A 21,507-nucleotide genomic window follows, 5' to 3' on the forward strand; every position below is an offset into this window, starting at 1 on the left:
AGATAATATTGCTTATGGCAGAAGAGGCTTGAAAGGGGGTTCCTTCTGGCCAGAGCAGTGGGCCATGCTAAGCTATTCTCTGTTGACATGCTGTGATGAACTGGAAAGTAAATCCTTTTACCTAGAATGTTGCTGTCAGAGTTCAGCTTTATTTCTGGTTTATTTTTAACAATAGTGAATATTTGGCACCTCCTGGAGAAATCCCTCTTTTAATTCCCTTTTTCATACACGTTTGCTTACGCACGGAGGAAGCGGAACCGTCATGTTCTGGAATTGAACTGACTGTGCTTGTTGAGCAGTGTGCACTGCACGAGGACAGTGCTGCATAACAGTGGTGTTGTCCTCAGTCTGCTAGGTTTTCAGGTGCCCAAGCCAGCTTTGTTCTTAAGAAATCAGTCAGAAATTATAGCAAAAAATAGGTTGAAAAAGACATTGTCATATACAGATCCCTTTTTTAATGACCCTGGAGTATTTTTAGAAGAGGAAATGTGTACATAATTTTAAGCACATGTAAATCAAATTAATAAATTATTAAAGCATTTTACTTGTCATGTCTGTGTGGGCTAATCGTGATAGCTCATTATTTAAACATTATGTAATTGTATACCTTGTGTGCACAGCTGCAAATACTTTGCAGAAAGATTTATATTTCATTTTTCACAGCATATTATAAAAGAACATATTTTTGTGTGGTACTGTAGATTAATAAAGATGTTTACTCATAACTTTAAAACTATTCTTAGTTATATTGAAATATGAAATAGCTATAATATGAAAGATAAGTAAAAACCAGAGAGTTGTAACTTCATTTATGTCTTACTACCAGTTTTAATGGAAAATACTGTTATCAATTAAAAAAAAAGTTAATCTTAAAGAGAACTGCCCCTTTGCAACTGAATCCTTTGCAGTTTTTACAATTCAAGGTCTGAAAGCAGGAGGTTGTCAGATTTGGGTGGAGAGGCATCCCTGCACTGAAACTCTAAATTGTCTCTTGTTTCTTTCCAATACATATGGTTTAGAAAGTGGTTGGGTTAATTATCACTGGTACAATCATTGAAAACAGCTTATGGTTTGGAAGTATAATCTCACAATCCAGGTGAAGTCCCAACAAAGTATTAAACACTCAGACTTGCTTCACATGCATTATACTCAGTTGTCCATGCTGTCATCAGCAAGTACTGTCACTAGTTTCTCAGCTGCTTGGAAGTACCTGTACAAGTTACAGACAGTTTTTCTGGTTCTTCCAAAATTAAAAGGAACATTCATGCAAAATGGATGTTTTCCTACTAAAAAAACCCCTATAATTTTACATGAAGCTCTTCTCCCATGATGTTATGAAAGAAGAGACTTGCAGTCCTGGGGGAAAGAGAGAGAAATAGAATGAGTAGCAGCCTTTACATTCTGCACAGATAATGCTCTGTTGTCTTTTTGAGAGCATGTGCAGTTATTTACTGACATAGTTTTGAAAGATTATAAAACCAGAACATTCATCATTCTTCTGACTGATGATACATATTTTAAAGTACTTCCTGGCTTTGTCATTGTACCAGTTGTTTTAGGTAAATAGTTACATGTATTTTATTATTACCTTGATTTTAAGACTATACAGTTCTGGGATTAGATATCACACTCTAGACCTCACAGCAAACTGCTGAGATAATTATATTGGTCCTAGCTCCTGGATTTTAGAGAACCAGCTGAGTTCAAGTAGTTTTTAAGCTGCTACATCAGATATGGTGTAGAGGAATGAAAATGATAGTCTGTGCATGGTGGTGCTGTGTGGTTCATTGCAGGACATTTTTAGCTTATGGAATGACACAAGCATCTAAATAGTGGAAGAGAAACAACTTTGATATTAATTTATTTACCATTAGTGGTTTCAGAGCCAAAAGCAGCAGAACTATTCAATCAAGATGGAATTGCTGTTGAATGGCTGGGTGTGGGTAGATTGTAAAGCACTCATTTGTGTTTTATCTAGTACTTTTAAAGGTTTTTCCATTCCCGTGCCACAGCCCAATAAACTAAAATTTTAGTGACTTAATTTCTCAAGTAAATTCATATAGACTTTCGACTTTGAAGAAGAATTTGTGCTGTCTCGAGTGTTTCCTCAGAATTTTTAAACCATAAGATAGGTATCTTGCCTTGCAGTATTTTAAAGTATGGTTTCCTTTTCCATTTTGATTTAGCATTGTCCATGAGATTTTCACTGCAAGTAATTGATGTATAATAGTAATTTGAAGGGTAGTTATTGAAAATCCTTCTATAGATCACCTGAAGATATAACCTAATCAGGTCTCTCTGTTTATTACTTAATCTTACTTTTTTGTCCTTCTTTGAAATGTCGCTTGTAGTGTTGTTCTTACAGGTGTTTTCTTTTTTTCTTCTTTTTTTTTCTTTGTTGGTTTTGGCTGGGATAGAGTTGGTTTTCTTCCAAGAAGTCTTCAGGAATGCCTTAGAGGGAGTATCCTTGGGATTTCTGTGGGAGTTCAATACTTTCCTCCTATATTCTGTTTTCTCTTTTCACCTCACTAGATCTCTGTTTAATCTCACCTATAAATCAAAATGGAACTCCCTGGAATTTATGAGAAGCAAGCATTTTAGTAAGTCTTACCTTACTTTTGCAACAGCAGATGTTGATCTGTGCTTGCTCCGAGAATTTCATTGGATCTGTTTGCCTTGCTGAGAGCTGCATTTGAATTCTCAAAGTTTCTATTCTGTTTTTGTTGTTCTGGTATCTTTATGAGATACCTGTACATACAGATGTGCATCAACCTGTTATGGAACCACTTTTTCTTGCTAGTGTAATTGAAATGACTCTTCATACTAAAAAAAGCTTAAAGATGAGTGTTTAGTCTTATTTTAGAGAATCAACAAGATGGGCTCTTTAAAGGATAAGCAAGGCAATGGAGATAAATTTTGGAGAATATCTGTCAGCCATGTATTGTTTGTATTGTCACTTGAGGCTTTTAGTGTGTATTTCAGGCATAAAAATGAGCAAAACTGCAACAGCCTACATTGTGGATGCCTTTTCTTTGAAAGGGACTTTGGAGGCTCATGAGCCCCCTTTTCCTGTCCTCATCAGGCTAGTCTGGGGAACAATACTATCTCATTCTCTTTCCCCCATTGCTCATGACGTCCCTCTGCTTCTCTTGATACAAGTTTTCATGTAAGCATTCCATTTAGTGCAAATATATTAAGTGGTTCCATTCTAGCCAGGGAATTAGCAATGTACTCTTTTGATATTTTAACTATTGCTTTCATAATGTATACTTTTAACTGCCCTTTCTGCCTGTTGATCCCATTTTTAAGACATTTAGAATTTTTGAAATCGTAGATCAAAGAAATACCCTCACTGCCTTCTCCAACATTTACACATCTTGGGTGTGCCTTAGCTTTTCATGATCAGAAAATATCATTTAATGCACATAAGAGAGTTTGTATTCAAGCACTCAATCAAAAATACTGGTTTGTAACATTTGTGTGCTGTCGTGTGTCACTGTTTGCAAATAGTTAAATCTCTTTCTACTTATCAAACTTGTGTCTTGTGTCCTTTTGTCTCCTTTCTTCATCCCATTGTGAATCTCTAGCCATCAGTTTGTATTCTACTTGATGAAAATGAAGCTATTAATTTTGCCCTGCTATTACCCTCTTTCTCATTCCTGAAGATGAAGAGGATGACTGTACCATCTGGCACGTAAACTTCACTTTGGGCCTTTCTCTAAATGTTTGTGTTTGATGTGTGGCCAAATCTTGCAGATTCCTTCTTTGAGACCTTTGTTAGATATAGCCTAGCATAGCCATTACCAGAGTTAAAATATTCTCATTTTGTATCTAAATTTCAATAATTCCTTTTTCTTGGCTATTGCTGTGTTATCTAGTCATTTAGAATATTCTGCAAGATCATTTTCCAGGTTTATAAAATCAAACAGTATTTATGTATCTTATTTGCTTTCTTTCTATCCAAAACTTATTTGTCTTTGCTGTTAAACTTTTCATGGCTTAAGTGCATTCTCATATCATTCTTCATCCCAAGATACCTATTCCTGCTGTTAATTGGCTCATCATATGAGCCCACACTGGCCAGCTGTTAGTTTTCTGTCTGTAAAGTCCCTGCATTCCTTATAAACATCTTTTTTAGAAAATCCTTTTTCTCCTCCAAATCTCCCCCCAAAGTCTTTTTGCTGTGATGTCTAAATAAAAGCTGGACAAGACTTATCTCCTGGTGTGCTAAGAATTTTGCCTGTTGAGCTGACCAATGTCAGATGTTAAAGTAAAAAGACTGGAGGGTAACTGCTCACCGTCTTCAGCTGATCTTCAGTAACTCTATGATTATGCCCTTGGCCCGTGGGCAATGCAAAGCAATTGGACTTAGGGTCATTGTCCTTCATTGACTTCAAACTGCAGATTTGGGTAGTTGAATATTTATTAACTCTTGAAGCACTTCTTGTGCTAAAAATGTGCCCTTTTTCACCGAGAGCTAACGTAACATGAATCACCTGGCATTTTCTGTGGGCTCTGAATGCACACATGGACTGTCACCTGGCAGTTCCCTGGCATGGCAGTGCCTCTACAGTTGAGAGCAGACAGCCTGAAGCTCAGGAGGCAGAAAGTGAAGTACTTGTGACTGGGGAGAAGGACTGAGAAATACACAAAATTCAAAAACATAATGACACCTTGATTTTTCACCTTCAGTCTGTTTGTTTCTATGATCTCGTGTGCTTTAATTTCTCTTCTGTAGTAAAGGATATACTCTACTGAGCATATATTATTATTGATGTTTCTTTATAGGAAATAAGAAGCATTTGAGGATGATTTCCAATATGCCTGTGGCATTTTTTTCCTGGAAATCCATCAACCTTTTAGCCTGTTGTTTTCTTTGTACACTCTCTATTCTTTCCTTCCTGGGAAAGAGAGTTTGAGAGAGATTCTAACTAGTGAACTTGTTTTTATGAATTTATGTAAGCATGTCATGGTCTTGTAGAGGAATATAGTGTAAATGCTGTCTATCTATTTATTTAGTTCTACTCTAATTGAGTGTAGGTTTTTGGAGTTCAGGTATAATCAGAGAAGTATAATGAGTGAAATCTGGAAGTGGGGTTTAAGTTCCTTTAAAAGTTCATGAAATGAAAATAAAGAAAATGCATTTTTATTTTTCCCACAAGAATAACCTCACTGTTGTTTTTTCTAAGCTGCACTTAAAAGTAATATATGAAGCATAAAAATAATAGTTAATAATGAAATGTTTTAGTCAGTATGCTGTATTTTGTTCTTAAAGGCATTTCAAAAGAGTCTATCTTTTATCTTGGTAGTTATTTTTCAGAGAATAAAATTAAATGCATGAGTTTTTAACAAAATTGTTATTGACTTCAGGCTTTATTTTAGTAAATGTATTTGTTCTTCTCTTTTAAAATGAAACTTTATTATAGAGTGGACATTTAGTATTATAGAAAAACTATACTAGAAACATTAGTGTTAATAGCTTAGTATTTTAGTCCTTCACAAATTAATGTCTGTGGTAACTGGATGATTTTAGGCCTGTTCTTACAAACAAGGCCTTACTGATGTGCAAGGAACAGTAATACGTGTCAAAAACTCCACATTAACCAAGGTAAGCAGTATAAATGGGGTGTAGGAATCCCCTGTTAGACTAAAAATCTCCAAGAGAAAATCTCCAGAGCCTACAAATTAAAGACCTCCAATATCATTTAAAAATAAAGCCTTTTATGTAGTAGGAGAGCATTTTTTCAGCTGATAATCAAATAACACTATTATACAGGCTTACTAGATTTGCAAATTTACAAGTTTTTACAAGTCAGTTGGGTCCCTTCCTCAGGAAATCAGTTGAAGTTTTTTTTCCTGTATTAACTCAAAGAGCTTGCTTGTCCTGAAATCCTTCTGAATATATTTGCCTTATAATTTGACTACATTGAGTCAACACCCTTATAGGAACTGTAATGCAATAAAAAAAAGAGAAACTGTTCAATATAGTTTCCAATTACTTTAGGATCAGATTGGAGAAACTGGAATGTACACAATAAAACCTGCACAAGGCTTGAGTTCTGTGAGATTTTGGAAGCAACCAGTACTTTTCAGCATAAAATACCATTTGAAAGCTTTGCTCTGCTTCCAATGGTTGTAAAGTGATAAAAATGAAAATATGTATGTGTCTTGAAATGTGCATTTTACTCTTTAAAATTTTCTGAACCACACCTTTGTGGAATTGAAAGTCTCATATGTAAGTAACTAAGCATCACTGCTTTTACTCAGTCAATTTTTTTATTATAGTGAATGTTTTTCCTTTGCCATGTTCTGCAATAAAATTCTTATTTACATTTTTACTTTGGAAAAATATGTCGATTCAGATGTGCCTGGTGAATTTATTTTGTATAAGTCTTCAAGTTACACTGGAATCCCCAATGTGCATCTTGCTTCAAACAGAGTATGGAATATTAGTTGTCTTGTTTTAGTATGTAGCTATCAGCAGAGTTTTACAAAGTATTTGAGTGTATGCAGAAATAAATTTGTACTTTGAGATATGAATTTGTTGCATTTGGCCATAAAATTTTAGTTAGGGTTTTATTTCAGTTTTGCGAATAAAATTAGTCTGATATAATTAATTGCTTTTATTTTAGCAAATTATTACAGAGAGAAAGAGACTTGCACTTGCATCTACCTGTAAAGGAAAGTATTATATCTGGTGTGTTTCCAATGAAAAATTTCTAATGTCAGTAACTAAACAGGATCCAGTGTAACAATTTTTCATTTCTTCAACTTATTTTTAGTTGACTTGGAGCATATTCGCACAGTGAAAGCTGACAAGCACCAGCGATTCTGTCAGGAAAACAACTTCAGTAGCCATTTTGTGTCAGCCAAGACAGGAGATTCTGTAAGTAAGGAAAAACCCCAAACTTGTAGATGTCTGTGTTTTTTTTTTCCAAGATGCAGCAGTTATATTTTTCTTCACAACTGTTGAGAACTCAGAGTGCTGCAGGCCCTTTTTTGACTCCCTTTGTTGCATGAAAAGTAGATTTTTGTATGAATGTGTACTATTCTTATTAAATTACAGTGGTTTCTCATCTGATTTTCAGTTTGAGGTACAGATTTTAATGGAAATGATCTGGCTTATACATCAGTGTGAAAACTGAGACCAGCTAAATCTCTGTTTGCTGTCAGCCTGTAGTTAAGTATATTTCTTTATTCCAGGTGGAGTCCCATCTATAGACCATCAATATAGAATTTTCCAACAATTGGTAAATAATGTGACAAGACCCTGTTGCAATAAAAGATTTTAATATGAGTTCTGAGCCATGAGAGACATTCCCTTTGCAGCTCCATTGAAATTTGAACATTCTGACATTTGTACCAGATGCTTTGCAGAGTACATTTTTGAACAATCTTTTGACTCTGAGCTAACTGGGTTATTTGTTTTAGTTGGAAGCATATGAAAGAAAAGGTTCTTTTTCAGTTGACACTATCAGTCAAATTAAATAATTTTGTATTGTTTTGCTTGATTTCTGTCTCATGTCTAATGAGTTTGTCATTCCCATAAAACAGTCTTGTATCTGTCTCCTTAATATTACTGTTGACAAGAAAGTTTACTTTAATGTGATTGAATAGCAAGACCATGGTCAAGTACATGGAAGTATAGTCCACAAATGGAATGACTTGTTCAGTTCTTTGATGAATCTTGTGCAGTGAACTGCCTAATTTTGTAAGATAATGGTTTTTCTGTAAAGCCTAACAATGCTGCTGTTATAAATGCAGTGAGTCCTGATTCTCTTTGTAGTTTGCGTTAAATCCTTGGCATATTTTTTTTGTTTTAAGTGTGAAAATACAGGCTTTTTATGCCAGAAACAGAAAAAAAAATTCGTAATACTACACTTGGTAAAATGTGCATCTGATAAAATATATTCTTTTCACAAGGAGACCACCAAAATCAATTAATTTTATAATTGATGCATTTTTCATTTCTTATTATGACAGAATCTTTATTTCAGCTTTTTAAGTCATTATTTACATCAACATTCCACTATATATACCGATTTTACTTTTCATAATTTACTGTTTAAAATAAAAGTTAATCTGAACATGACTAGAAAACATTAACAGGAAATCTCTGCCTAAATATCTACTAACAGAAGAAGTAGTTTCAATAGTTCATTTTTAGTTTCAATATAAATTTGAATTATCCCTTTCACTGCTGCTGCACACTGATCATTTAGAAGATGGAGTGTTTATCCCTAGACAGTGATTTTAGAAGAGGCATCCATTGCTACTGTGAATATAGACTAGAGGTGTCTTACTCAGTTATATGATTTGTTTTGTTTCTGTCAGATCTTTTCAACAGACTTATTTGCAAAAGCTGATTTTGTGTGTATAGAAAAATCTGAAAGTCATCTCAGGGGCAAAAAAAATTCATGTAATTTTATTATTACAGTTTTATTATTACTAACTGTGTTACTGTCCACCAAATCACATAGCTGAATCACTGCACTTGTGCTTGATGTTTTTTGCAGTGTCCTCAGGGCAGGTGATGTAGCTCAGAGCTCCTGAGCTGGTGTGGGTTAAACTGGGTCTCTGAGCCTCAGAATCTCTGTTCAGTGTGCCCTTTCTTGTTGTGTACATGTTGGTAGAACAGACCAGTACTATACCAAGGAGTTGAGAGAAAGAGCAATTGTTTTAGAAGTGACCACACTTCATTGGTTGTGCCACTAATTTATTTCTGGTTTCCATCTCGGGTGTTGGAAGAGATTGTGTAAATAGTATTTTTCTTAATTTTCACTGAAAATGACGGTGAGCATGTACATAGATTTTTTTTTTTGTGGGTGGCAGCTGCATGACGCAGACCAATGTTTGTTAGGTGTTTAGATGGTGAGCTCAGACATTGTTAACAGCCCTGCAGATAAAATATAACTTGTAGCTTGGCAATACAGTGTTTAGCAGGACTGCACACTTAAGCTGCTCCTCTTGAACATGTCATATTCTTTCATCACATTTAAAATGCAGTTTTACCTAAACAGTGAGATAGGTAGACTGTCATGAGATGAATTAAAGCACTTGTTTAAAACAGCATTGCCACCCAGTATTATGTGTTAAACCATGTCCAAAGTCTAGCTCTGCCAGGCTGCTGCTGCAGGCTGTACAACATCCTGCTTGTTCCTAATACTATTCAGTGAATGTTTTGTAGGAGTCTTCAGAACTCTCTCATACTGCTGTTTTTTGGACATATGTGGTAGAGATTTTTGTGATGTAGATGTACAGTTCTGTTATTCTTAGTTTCAGAAACTTACATCTCTTATTTCACAATACACTGGTAATACATTTTTGTGCTCAACATTAGTGAATACCCTTATTCATATTTTATAGCACCAAGAGTAGGATTTGAGAGGTGGGTTGTGTAAAAGCTTGTTTAAACTTAGGTCTCTGGAGGCAAAGTAGAAGTGTTGCTTAACAATCCAGCATACTGTTCGTTCCTTGTACCATTGTTGAGTTATTTTCTCAAATTTTTAAACAAAATTGAAAGTACCAGATGAGTTTTTTTTCAGATCTGTTTTGCACAGGTTGTAATTTTGTATATCATTGTTTACTGTTCAGGAATGGTTTGATATATTTGAAAGAACCTCAAGGATGTCTGGTTTTAATCATTGAAATGCAATTTATTTTCTTTCCATAGGTCTTCCTGTGTTTTCAAAGAATTGCTGCTGACATACTCGGCATCAAATTAAACAAAGCAGAATTGGAACAATCACAGGTGATTTTCCACAAATACATGGATTTTTTAGTATTTTATTTAGTATTAAAAGTGATCTTGTGGATTTATAACTGTTCTTTAAATAAATCTTCATCTGTTGTTCTGAAGGTAAATATTTGATTTCATAACAGCTTTTTTGAAGTACGATAATTCCTTACTTATCCATCATGATCAACTCCCTGAAATAAGAAAGAACATGTTCAAAAATGAAGAAAAAAATTTATTTCTAAGGATATTTGTTTAAAAATAGCGCTTAAGATTAGTTTGGACATTAAATATGTGTGCATATAAGGTAGCATAGAAGATATTAATGAAATTATATGCTAATGATATGATATGGTATTATATCGTTTAAACTGAAAAATTTTTCTACAGCCTAGTTTCAGAAACCTCAAAAGGCAAGATTAAACTACTGAGGCAACCCTGTGTAATGACATTTGAGATTACAATTATTTAAATTTACTTAGTGAACCCAAGTGTTGCTATTCTAAAATGGTGTAATTTCCTAGATCTGCTTTTCAATACCAGTGTTAAACAAGTACCACAAAATAAGCCTATAAGTTTATTTAAAATAAATGGCAAAGCATTTCTTATGCACAGCTTGGTCTCCTTCTTTTTGAATGATACAATAAATACGTAATTTCTGAAAGTGCTTTGCCACAGCAGTGTTTGCAATCTGTGTTGAAGTGGTTAACTAGAAAACTGTATTACAAACAGTAAAATTGTAAAATAAACTTACAGAGCATACTTAACAAACAAATTAGTTTTAAAAAGCTGTAATTTATAGGCAGAGAAATACTAAGTGTGTCTTTTAAATGTTCTTTTACTGCTAAGGTACTATCCATCTATTATTTTGAGCTCTGTGATTATTTGTCTCTAAATAATTGAGCACATAGAGTTCTTCAGTTTTTCTTTGGTTGTTTAGCTAACACTGGACTATCAGTCCAAGACCTTTCTGTGCTATGAGTGGTGTTCTGTAACTCAGGTGTAAGACTGTAGAAAGGTGTGTAATTAAATTTAAAGGAGATAATAGCTTATATGGAAAACTTTATCATTCCAAAGAAAGGGTCTGGTTATAGATTGTTTTTAAAGTAGGAAGGTCCATATGGCCCCAGTTCAAGAGTACATAATTATATCAAACTGGTATCAGATTTAAGTAGGCTTCCTTCTACTTTAGTATTGTAATTAGCTTTTAATTTTGTTGAGTAGATCAATGGAATGTATGGGTCAGTTGATATTACACAAGTTGCATTAGCAATAGCCTATAAATAGTTAATTTGCATAAATTAAATGTTGTGGCATATATTACTGTTGATGTGAATCTAGGCTCTAATTATCAACAAAAAAGGTAAAAAAAAATCTCTGAAAAACCACCACCACTGACAAAATAAGCAACAAAAGAAGAAACAAAGCCAGTAAATGAATTTGGACAGAAAATTAACTTCACTGTTGCCTTTCAGGTACAGCAGAAGTCACTATGTGGTGCAACATGTGTTTGTAGCTAAGGAGTGTGAGATGCTTAATTTGCAAAGTTCTGTTAATGGGGCATAATTTTAATCTACTCCAAAGAAGCAATAGCTCTTTGTTATCAGTAAAACCTTTGCTCCTTTTGAGAGGGTTATTTTGAAGGGATTCTAAGAGTTCCCCCAATGAGAAAGTTGGAAAGTCTGTTAGCTGTATCTTAAGGCTCGTTGTATGGAACCAAACACCCCCAATACTTCATAAGAACAGAAAAGTGAAAGTCTCTTCATAATCTGGAGAGTGAAAACTTGAACCTTCATATCCTCAGGAAGATAAATTCACTTGAGAGAAATTAATTTGTCTGCAGTAGAAAAGTCTAATTGAGGTGATGTGCAGATGCTGTTTGCCAACAGCATGGAGCTGTTCTCTTGGCTGGAAGGAGGTGGAGTTAGAGGACAATGCCATAATCAGGTTTCTGTTTTACCATAGACTCTGGTATGACAAATGCAGGTGTGATGGTGGTGTGAGTTTTTCCCTCTTCCATCTCTAAAATGGGCACGTGTGTTCCTTAATTTGTGGGTCAATTATATGATGTGTGTTCCTTAAAGTTTTTAGGCATTGAATACTCTAGGTACTGGGCTATAAAATTAGATCAGTAGATAACCAGATGCTAGATAAATGCTATAAAGAATCTAATAAATACAAGACAATAGTAAATGTGACTTATCTGTAAAGTATACAAGTGTTGACTTGGATTCAATCTTTAAATAAGGATTTTGGTTTTTACAAATGTGCATTATTTACACACTGGACTATATATTTGCATTTTCCATATTTTGTGTAATGTAAGATTTCCTTGTTTTAAAAACTGAGATCATTCTTGCTTGAATCTGTTTGTCAGACAACATCAGATATGTTCATTCAATCTAGGCATTAAATACTGAATTTGTGTAAAATGCCAACAGTCAAATACTATATGTGTATTTTTATTGTCTAGTATTGAGAACATGCTTTAAAATTATTTCTAGTGCTTGATTTTGTGCCTGAAGATCTTATTTCTTGTGTTTAGAGTCAGTTATGATTATTATAGTCTAGAAGATTTTAGATATGACTCATAGGTGGATACAACTAAGTAATAGGAATCCCAAACATAGTATTTTAACTTGTATGAATTTGTGGGGTTTGGCTCATGACTTTTGAGCTTTGATGAGTAGCAGAACTGCAGATGCTCTTGTGAAAAGTATGTGAGGTTCTTGGTTGCCTTCAGATTAGCAGCACAATTTCTGTTAATTGACTGCAAGAACAAGCCTTGGAGATTGAATTATATTTACTCTGCATTGTTTCAGAAAACAGCTGCAGCAGTTTAAGACATTAATGCAGCCCAAGCTATTTGCTGCTGCCCTTTTGTTGGAATGTATTGCTCCCACATCAGAATCAGAACATGGAAGGTGATCATGTGCTTTGGCCACATCAGGGTGAAGTTGAGCAGTTTAGCTTAAACTGCTGCTGAAAGTTGTTTTAAAGAGAAACTGCCAGACTGTGCTGAAGTGGATGAGGTGCAAGTACACGTTACATTCCAGCAGCTCTCCTTTGGCAGCAATGATCTCCAGCAGAGGAGTAGGACAGACATTTGGGGGTGGTAAGTTTTTAAACTATCTCAGCTAGAGCTACTAAACCTTGTCTGTTCACGTGCTGAGATGGCTGTTAATCAAACCTTTATTTGGACAAAACTGGTGAAACAAAGAACTAGATTACTCTTCATGTGTGACTGGAAAGTAGAGCATGTTTTTTCAAATAGAACAGTTTCAAAATGAGAAAATTGCAGAGTCTGACTTTTCAGTCCTTAAAATACTCTCCCTTTTAAATTGCAAGGGTCTGATGAAATGTGAGGAAATAGCTCCTTTATTAATCAAATGTTTTTCTTTCTGTATTTTTTACTTCCAACCATAGTGTAAAAACTGCATGGGGTACAGCTTTGTTCCTTGGCATTGGCAAGAGCTAGCATTTTTGTAAGTGATGTGTAGTTTTCTCTCTAACTAAATACTGGTTCAGCAGACCAGTGTGTGTGTGCCAGCTTTGTACAATAAAGTGTTTGGCAGATAAGTCAGAACTGAAATACAGAGCACCTGGACCAAGAAAGGTCATTTCTCATTATTGACAGTGATTTGAACCATGGCAATGATACACTTGATGTAGGATCTGATGCAAAGAGGCCCAAGTTTTTAATTACCAAAAAGTTAATGAAAGAAATGTTGCAATGATATTTTTAAACTGTTATTTGGATGAAATTCCATTAGAAAATCCAAGTCATTTATGATCGTCAGTTTTTTGCTACAGTGTAGCTAAGCATAGGTCACTAACCTGCCTGTGTTTACAGGATGGGATTTAGACCAATGTTTTAGGAACAATTAATTGCCTGCTGATTGCAGGACTTTTTCTCTTGGGTTTTTTTTTTGCCCCTCAGCTCTAGTCAAATGATTGGTATGAAGAAACCAGGTCCTGTGAGGTCAGATAATGCTGTTTAATGCTAAAACTCCTACTACTGCCCTACATGGGATTGGGCAACCTTTCTCTTGATAACATCAGGCCAGGAGTCCAGTAAATCATGAGTGTTGTCCACTAGATAAGATAATATGAATGTGATGAATTAAGCTCAAGAAGAGTACTTCAGCAGCTAATAAATCCAGGTCCTTTGCAAGCCTATTTAATTATTGTTGCTTGTTTGACATACAGGTTTTATTTACAGAGGTAATCTTTAATGCATACTGTTTATATATTCCTAATCCACTTTATATATTGTTTCCCTTAAAATAATATAATTTAATTATTTATGAATTCATTTTAACTTTGAGAATATATTGTAGGAAAGTTGAAGTATTTAAGAAAAAGCATTAAACTGGTTTAGGGTATCTTTCATAGCAGACTTACCTCCTCTGCTGCTTCTTTGATGAAATCGTTCCATGAATTTTACTTCCCTTCGCATGAACCCTGTATTGACCCTGTATTAATAATGAGAACCCTGTATCTATTACCTGTATTAATAATAAGAAAACAGTTTTGTTGGTTTGTCTCTAAGGGGAAAAATGGGAGCCTTTTATTTTTAAATGAAGCAAAGATAAATCAAAACTTAGAGCATTTTGATATGTGGTTGTTAATTTGGTCACTGCTTTTGGATTAGATATTTAGGTGTAATGTGATAGTTATGTGATGGAAAAGATGCATGTATGCAGCTAATGCACTTGTTATGAGCTAAAAATGTAGTATTTAAGTATATTTGATTTAAAGTAGGAATAGGCCACTGTCATCTTTTCTTCCACTAAATTCCCTGCCTTTTTATCCTGTCCCTTCTCTAGCTTTAATACATTTTTGCTGATTGCATGTATGAGCCTTTCACTTTGGTGCTTTGAGAGGGCATGTTCTGGAAAAAGCTCAACAGGCAGCCCTGGTGCTGAGTGCCGCTTTCAGCCAGACTGTTGCTCTTGTATCTGCCTAAGGCCTGAAAATGCACTTTCCTTTTGCTTCTGCATAATCTTATGTTATCCATTCATTCTTTTCAACTACTGATTAATCTCTCCATTGTTTTCCTTCTCTTTTCTTTTTACATTCTTCTCCTTGCCCTCTATCCATCATGTTGATACATGGTTAACAGAATGTTGTCAGGGCAGAACTAGTGAAATATCCTGAAGAAGATAACCAACATCACACTTCCAACTGCCAGAGCAAAGTCTGCTCAATGCAGTAGTTCAGGTATTGATGGAAAACTTGGTTTGTTTCTTTTTTATGAGCTGCATTGCTTTTACATGAAGTAACAACTGTTAAAGTAAGTTCTTTTGGAAGATTGTGTATTGTACGTGTAAGTACTTGTAATACTCAACATATTATTTTGGAACAAGTTTTTAATTACAATTAATTATGTAGTGTTTCTAATAGTCAGATAGTTTGTAGAAACTTTGAAACGCTTCATGTTACTGTATTCAGTGCTGTACATTCAAAATATTACATAGCTGTCTCAGATGGAAATGTATGCAAAATAGTACATTTCTGGCTCCTCATGTAGGAGAGAGCATCAGTCTTATCATGTGCTTTGTAAATAGAATGTGTAATATCTGTTAGATTGTACTAGAGAATAAATATAGTATGCAGAGCTTCTTTTTAGGTTAATATAATCTTTAGCCAGTGTGCCTATCAAAGCTTTTTAAAAATATTGCTGTATTTAAAATTTACTTTGAATTCTATTTTCTGATGAAATGCTTGGAGTAAAGACAAAAAGACTTAGGTACAATTTCCAGTTACAATTTAGGCAGTTATTATTAAAGAATGAATGGCACAACTTTTGCAAATAAATTCTGTTTTATTACTCTGACACAGAAAAATTTTCATGGAAGTAAAACTTTATTCACTGCTTTAGGAAGAAAATTCTAGTCCTTTTGTAGTGTTGTGATAACCTACCAAGGCACTTGCTTCTGCTTAGCATGAATAAACCTAGAATTATAACAAGCATTAGCACTTGATAAGGTTTCCTGTAAGGTAGTGGAAAAAAAATACTGATTTGTTTGTTATTTTCCCCTTTGTATTTCATCAAAATCTGTTGAATGCTTTGCCAGCATGAAGTTTCTCTTTTCTGATTGTTACTGTGTTTTCTTTTGTGACAGAGAGTGGTGAAGGCAGATATTGTCAACTACAGTCAGGAGCCTGTGACAAGAGCCGCCAATCCTTCCAGGAGCTCAATGTGTGCAGTTCAGTGACCACCCTGTTCTTCTCTGGCTCGATACCTTTGCAGTGCTCCTGCCTTGATGCAGGCTCTGGGATACCAGGAACTTGTTTTAACAGGGACCAGCACAACAATGCCATTAGAGGTTTCAGAAACATCTTCACCATTGTCCATTAGGAAGCAGCAGGCAGTTTTTTGACTGGCTCAAATTCAAACATGAGACAACACACTTGAAAAATTTCAGTCTATATTCTTTAAATTATATTTAAATGAAACTGTATAACTGTGTTTATGTTTCCTTCTCTCTATTTGACTGATACCAGAATAAAAATAGATGAGGAAGCCCTGCACTCAAAATGCTTTTAAAGACATCACCGTGGAATGGTATTTTGCCAAAGCATTTTTAATTTTTTTTTCTCCAGTTATTTGAACTAACACTCAACAAAATGTTACTTGGAAAAACTGTTGTTGGAATAACTTTAAACACATAATATATATTTTATCTAGGGATAATTTTGAAAGTGTTCAATTAATATATATACACTTAGCACAAAATGTGTAAGTTGTATCCAGTGAGAAACAGTGCTTGAAATAAAGCTGTTATTATAAAAATAGCTATTTCTCTGAAGTCTCAAATTGTCTCCATGGATGGTCTGAAAAATGCTAGTGTTTTTGTGTATTTTTATCACCACATCAGCATTTCTTCTTGCACTAATAAATAGGCTTATATGTCTTTATGAATATGCATAAGTCTCAGTCAACAGTTTGGTCTGTAAATGATGAGTGGTATATTCATCATGCATTAGAAACTGTTGATAGATCAATTAGCATCAGTCACTTTAAATAACTAACAGAATGACTTTTGGCCTGATATTCTTTTCTTTCGAATATAGAATAAATGACAAAGAAAAAACTGTGTGCTCTGTGATCTTCACACTTGTTCCCTGTTGCTTTTCTAGCAGCGCACACAGTTCTCTGCTGGCACATCTAAACAGAAAGCTAAGAAGAGAAAGAAGTTAAGCCATCTCAATGCCCAAACTAGAAATCTTTTCCTGTTTAAACTCTAGAATGTTCTTTCTAATAACAAGGAAACATTTGGAGATTCAGAGAGTAATGAGGCTATGAAGGAGGCTTGTATATTGCAAGTGAAAATTATGAGTTAAGTTGTGAATGTTAAGCTGTTTAAGCAAGTACTTATTAGTTGGAACAACTAAACTATTAGTAGTTTAACAAAATAGCTAAAATATTTTAACTATGTCAAAAAAATTGCAGATGGCAAAAAATCCTATTTATTCGCTTAACACATAATTATATAACTCTGTGATATGACTTAGTGTGCATTGTTTAGCATTCAGATCTGGGGAATTCTAAGAAGCTGAGATATTGAGAAATTATGCTGCACTAAGGTAGGTGTGATTTGCAGTAAATAATTCATTCTAGTCTGAATTCTTGCTCCTTCCCATAGGGTTTGTGTCCCACTGCATTGCTTTACTGTATATTTAACTGCAGCTATGGAGGAGAACTCTCTTCCACTACCACCAGATGACAACTCCTCTTCAAAGAGTTTTTCTTTATAGTTACTCACTTCACAAGTTTATGGCCTCCAAGGCAGATGGAACGTTTTTTAAATCTTTACATTTCTTGGTGTGTTTGTGGCCTCAGCTCTGCTCGAATGTTCAGATATTGACAAGAACTGCCCCCCTCTGAGAAGCTGAGCACAATGTAGCTCAGGCAGGTGGCTGTGGTCTTTCTCTAGTCCAGGTGTATCATCTTCGTGGTCCTGCTTCCCAAGTCATATGTAGTATGGTCATAAACACCCAACTTCTTTAGTTGTTTAAGTTTTTTTCTTTAAAAAATTTCTGTAATTTTACTTTTCAAAAGAAAATGCTTTTTTATAACTTCATATGCAGAGTCCATTATCACCTTGAACAATAAAAATTTTTGCTTTTATATTTTGGGTATTCTGCAGTATGAAAAATGTTATATGTGTCCCAGTACAAGCTGTTTTACAGATGGATTTTATGTCTTGGTCTCATCACAGTTTTTTACTCTCAATGCCTATTTTTCTAGCTGTCTTTGACTTGTACATCCTTTTGTATTTTATTCCTCTTGATCTTTTCACCAACTGCTATGTTAAAGGCCTACCTTCTCTGAAGATATTTTTGTTTATGTTTCCAGACTGCCCTCATTCTTTCTCCCTAACATACATGTATATTATTTACACTAACCAGGAATCTCCTCTCTTCTGTGCCCTCAGCCCCTCCTTTTGCTGCCCCTCTTAACCTCCTCAGCTTTTTGTATTGTATACTGACTTCCACTCTCTCTGCTTTTCCCTCTCCTTCCTGCCCCACAGAGATCCATTACCTGTCCACCTTTTAATCCTTACAAATGAGCTTTGCTCTTTTTGCTCAGCCCTGGGGACTCCACCTTGAGCCTTCAATTTCCAGCTGCAGTCTAAATCCTGGGCTGTGGTAGCTGCCTTTGAAGTGCTGCAGCAGCTATGGTTGAAGATGCAGCACTGCTGTTGCTGGTGCTATGGCACAAGTTCCTCCAGGCAGAGCAGCAAGGTTAGAGATGATTCTGAAGCATTAAGCAGTATGGAGAGAGGGAATAGACAGTGTTCTGCAGGGAAGGCAAGGGCTCTGGTGACTGGAGGGATAGACACAAATCTGCTTAGAGAAGGACTGTGTAAGGACTCCTCTGGGTCCAGGTGCCTTCTGTAAGTAATGTCCCACTACTGAGTCATGTGATTCATGTATAGTAGAGTTGAATTGTACCATATTAATGCACTTAAAAAATTTTTTCCAAGGTGAGAACTGGTGGAAGGCAATTCAGCAAACAGTTACGAGGTAAAAAAATGCAGTGCTCTCCAAAAGTGAGGCGACATGTGCTTAATGTCCACTGACATGGGGAGTGGGCTGGGACAAGTGAAACGTGTTTTTTCCTGAAGCTGAGGCCAGATGAAGGGAAGAAACATGTTCAGGCCCTGATCTTACACAGATGCACACTGGTGAAGTGATCTGCCTGCTCAGAGCTGTTGTAACTAATCATTTCAGTAACAGCTCTGCAGTTAAAGGTTGTTGCTAAGTTCAGCTCCTTGCTAAGGTCAGCCTCTGTGATGTGGTGGATACCAGGAGGTTCATTGTGTTTGGCTGCATGGTCGAGTATCAGTGCTTTTAAAACATGGATCTGAAACATTATTAGACTCATGCAACTTGTCTTTTGTGGTTCTAAAGTTTGGTGAGCCAAAATGAATCTGTTTAACAAACGACAGTGTGAAGTTCTTTTCCCTTGCAACATGGGATGCTGTGAGTGCCAGAACCTGTGATGAGTTCACAATCTCTCTGAATACATTGTTCTTTTGACAGTTCATAAAAGTCATAAAAACATGTGAAGCTGCTTTTTAAACGGACTTTTTTTTTAAGTTTAGACACGTACAAGGTCACCAAATTATGTGAAATGTGCTTGTTTGAGGAATTTGATAATTGTCATTTCTGTCTGCATCATTAGGCATCTGAAACCCCCATTTCTTTAAATCACTGCTTGATTTTCACTGGAAGAAAAGGAATTTTGCATCAGGCAGCATCTTTTAAATGCAGAGCTAATTTGCTTGTCAGCAGGTGCACCTGATAGCCTGATATCCAAAATTTTATAATAATTTTGTAAAGAAAAATATAGTAATATTTGAAGTTTGTTATTCTGCTTTTTTTTTTTGAGAATGACAATTTAGATAAATTGCAGTTGTATTTTTCCTTTGAAAATTTATTTTATATCAGGAATATGGTTGCTTTTTCACAAAGATTTATAATCTTTGCTTCATGATGATCTTGACCTTTTTACAAAGTTGTACTAGAGGGTACAATTTAGTCGGTAAACATTGGTATATCTAACTTGGACTGTAGTGTGCTGCTAATGTTTTGACAGAAGATTGAAGTGCTGTTCTGTAACATAACTAACAAGTTTATAATAATGGGAAATTTTCTGCAGGGGAATTTTTCCTATTTAGGATACTTATATGCATTTCTGATGTAGCTTAACAATTTGTTTGAGGGGCCTGATAGATGTATTTAAAGCAGCACTGATTTTTATAGAAGTTATATTTACAAAGTTGGCATGATTAACTACTTTTCTTTCTGGAATTTGCACATTATTTCCCAAGCAAAGTTGTTATTCTACTAGGCTGTATTCTTTTCTTTCTCAGTTCAAATACTATTGCTTAACATATAATCTGATTTCTTTAGGCTGTCTTTATTTAAAACCAATTCATAACCACTTAAAATGTCAAAATAGCTGAATGTTGCTGAAAAGAAAAGCTAAAAGTTATCCATGTTTGCACAGGGGTAATGGCATACGTGTAAGATTAAAACTCCAGTCCAGATAATTATCTGTAGGAAGCAAATTTATACTCTGATTTCAGATGCTATGAATAGAATGTGATTAGAATTTAATGTGCTGCAGTTTTATTTGCAAAATACACAGGTCCTGTATAAAACCTCTTTTTATAAAGTACTCTCTAGAAGCCTTGGGGATCCCTGTTTAACTTGCAAATGCCGAAGTTTGATCTTCCCCAAATAGAAGATAGTGAAGCTCCTGAGTTCCATGAACTGATTTCTATTTTCAGCTTCCCATAGAGAGCTGACTGTTCAGCCAATTTAAACTCTTTTTTTTTTTTTTTCCTACTCCACTTCATCTTCATTCATTTTGGCACCATTTTGAACTGGAAAACTTCCAGTTAGCTAATTGGCCATTTGCCTTGTTTTATGTGGGGGTGATGTCAAGTGCTGAAATAACCGATTGACTGAAAGCAATCTTGTTTCAAAGGCTGGTCAGAACCAAACCTCAGAAGGTACAAATTTCAGGTTTGTTTTGTCTTTAACTGCTACACAGCAGTCCTTATCCTAGTGGACGAACCTCAGTGAAGAATATAGATTTGAGGTCAAGAGCTGATGTTTGCTCAGATACCACATTTAGAGCCCTGAATTCTGGAGGAAGTAGGAATCCAGATCTTTTTTTAATATCACTTTCAAGACTTCCTCTACTTCTACTCTGGAATATCATACTAGCAATCAATGCTTTTAAGAAAATATTAATTCAAGTCTCTATTTTAAAAAAAAGTGGTAAGCATACTTTGGTTCAGGAAAGTTTTTCTTTTAAGGATGAGAGGAAAAAACTGCTTGTTGTATGAAATATCAGTGGCTTAGTTGAAGATATTTAATGCACATTAATATTCATTAATATTAATAACATTAATAAATTTGGTTGTTATGATCTGTTAAATATCCCATATTCTGCTTTCTCCTTTTCTTATTTAAAGTATTCTTTAAGTTATAATGATTATAAATAGAAAACAAAATACCAAAGCAGTTTTAATTAATTTGTGACTCAGAAAAAGTCCTTCAAATTGCTTCAGGCAAGCATTTTTTCTTTGCTAGCTAAACTTCATTTCTGTCCTTTCCTGGGCTGATCTATACCAGGTAGCTTGGAGGATCATGACCTACTAATCCTTTTTGATTTCTGGTGAGCTTTTAAAAACAAAGTAGACCAAGAAACATCAAAGGAGGATTTAAAAAATACACACTGTGCC

At 35.0% G+C, this 21,507-nt stretch overlaps 1 protein-coding gene across 2 annotated transcripts in view; it reads left to right on the plus strand.

Annotated features, from left to right (window-relative positions):
- The window catches only part of RAB28 (RAB28, member RAS oncogene family), a 62,956-nt gene extending 46,419 nt beyond the window's left edge, over nt 1–16,537 (plus strand). Inside the window, exons 5-8 of one of the 2 annotated variants that reach the window (XM_054295793.1) lie at nt 6,783–6,886; nt 9,674–9,751; nt 14,862–14,959; nt 15,865–15,951. In XM_054295793.1, coding sequence (XP_054151768.1) covers nt 6,783–6,886; nt 9,674–9,751; nt 14,862–14,954 — 275 coding nt within the window. In that variant the 3' untranslated portion in view covers nt 14,955–14,959; nt 15,865–15,951. Of the gene's footprint in view, nt 1–6,782; nt 6,887–9,673; nt 9,752–14,861; nt 14,960–15,864 lie in introns of both variants that reach the window. The other variant, XM_054295794.1, reaches the window with a different exon arrangement.
- Nucleotides 16,538–21,507: the final 4,970 nt, after the last annotated feature.

This window comes from Melozone crissalis, unplaced genomic scaffold (assembly GCF_028551555.1).
Source record: "Melozone crissalis strain CALT ecotype California unplaced genomic scaffold, PUWL_Pcris_2 ptg000006l_1, whole genome shotgun sequence".
Classification (NCBI taxonomy): domain Eukaryota; kingdom Metazoa; phylum Chordata; class Aves; order Passeriformes; family Passerellidae; genus Melozone; species Melozone crissalis.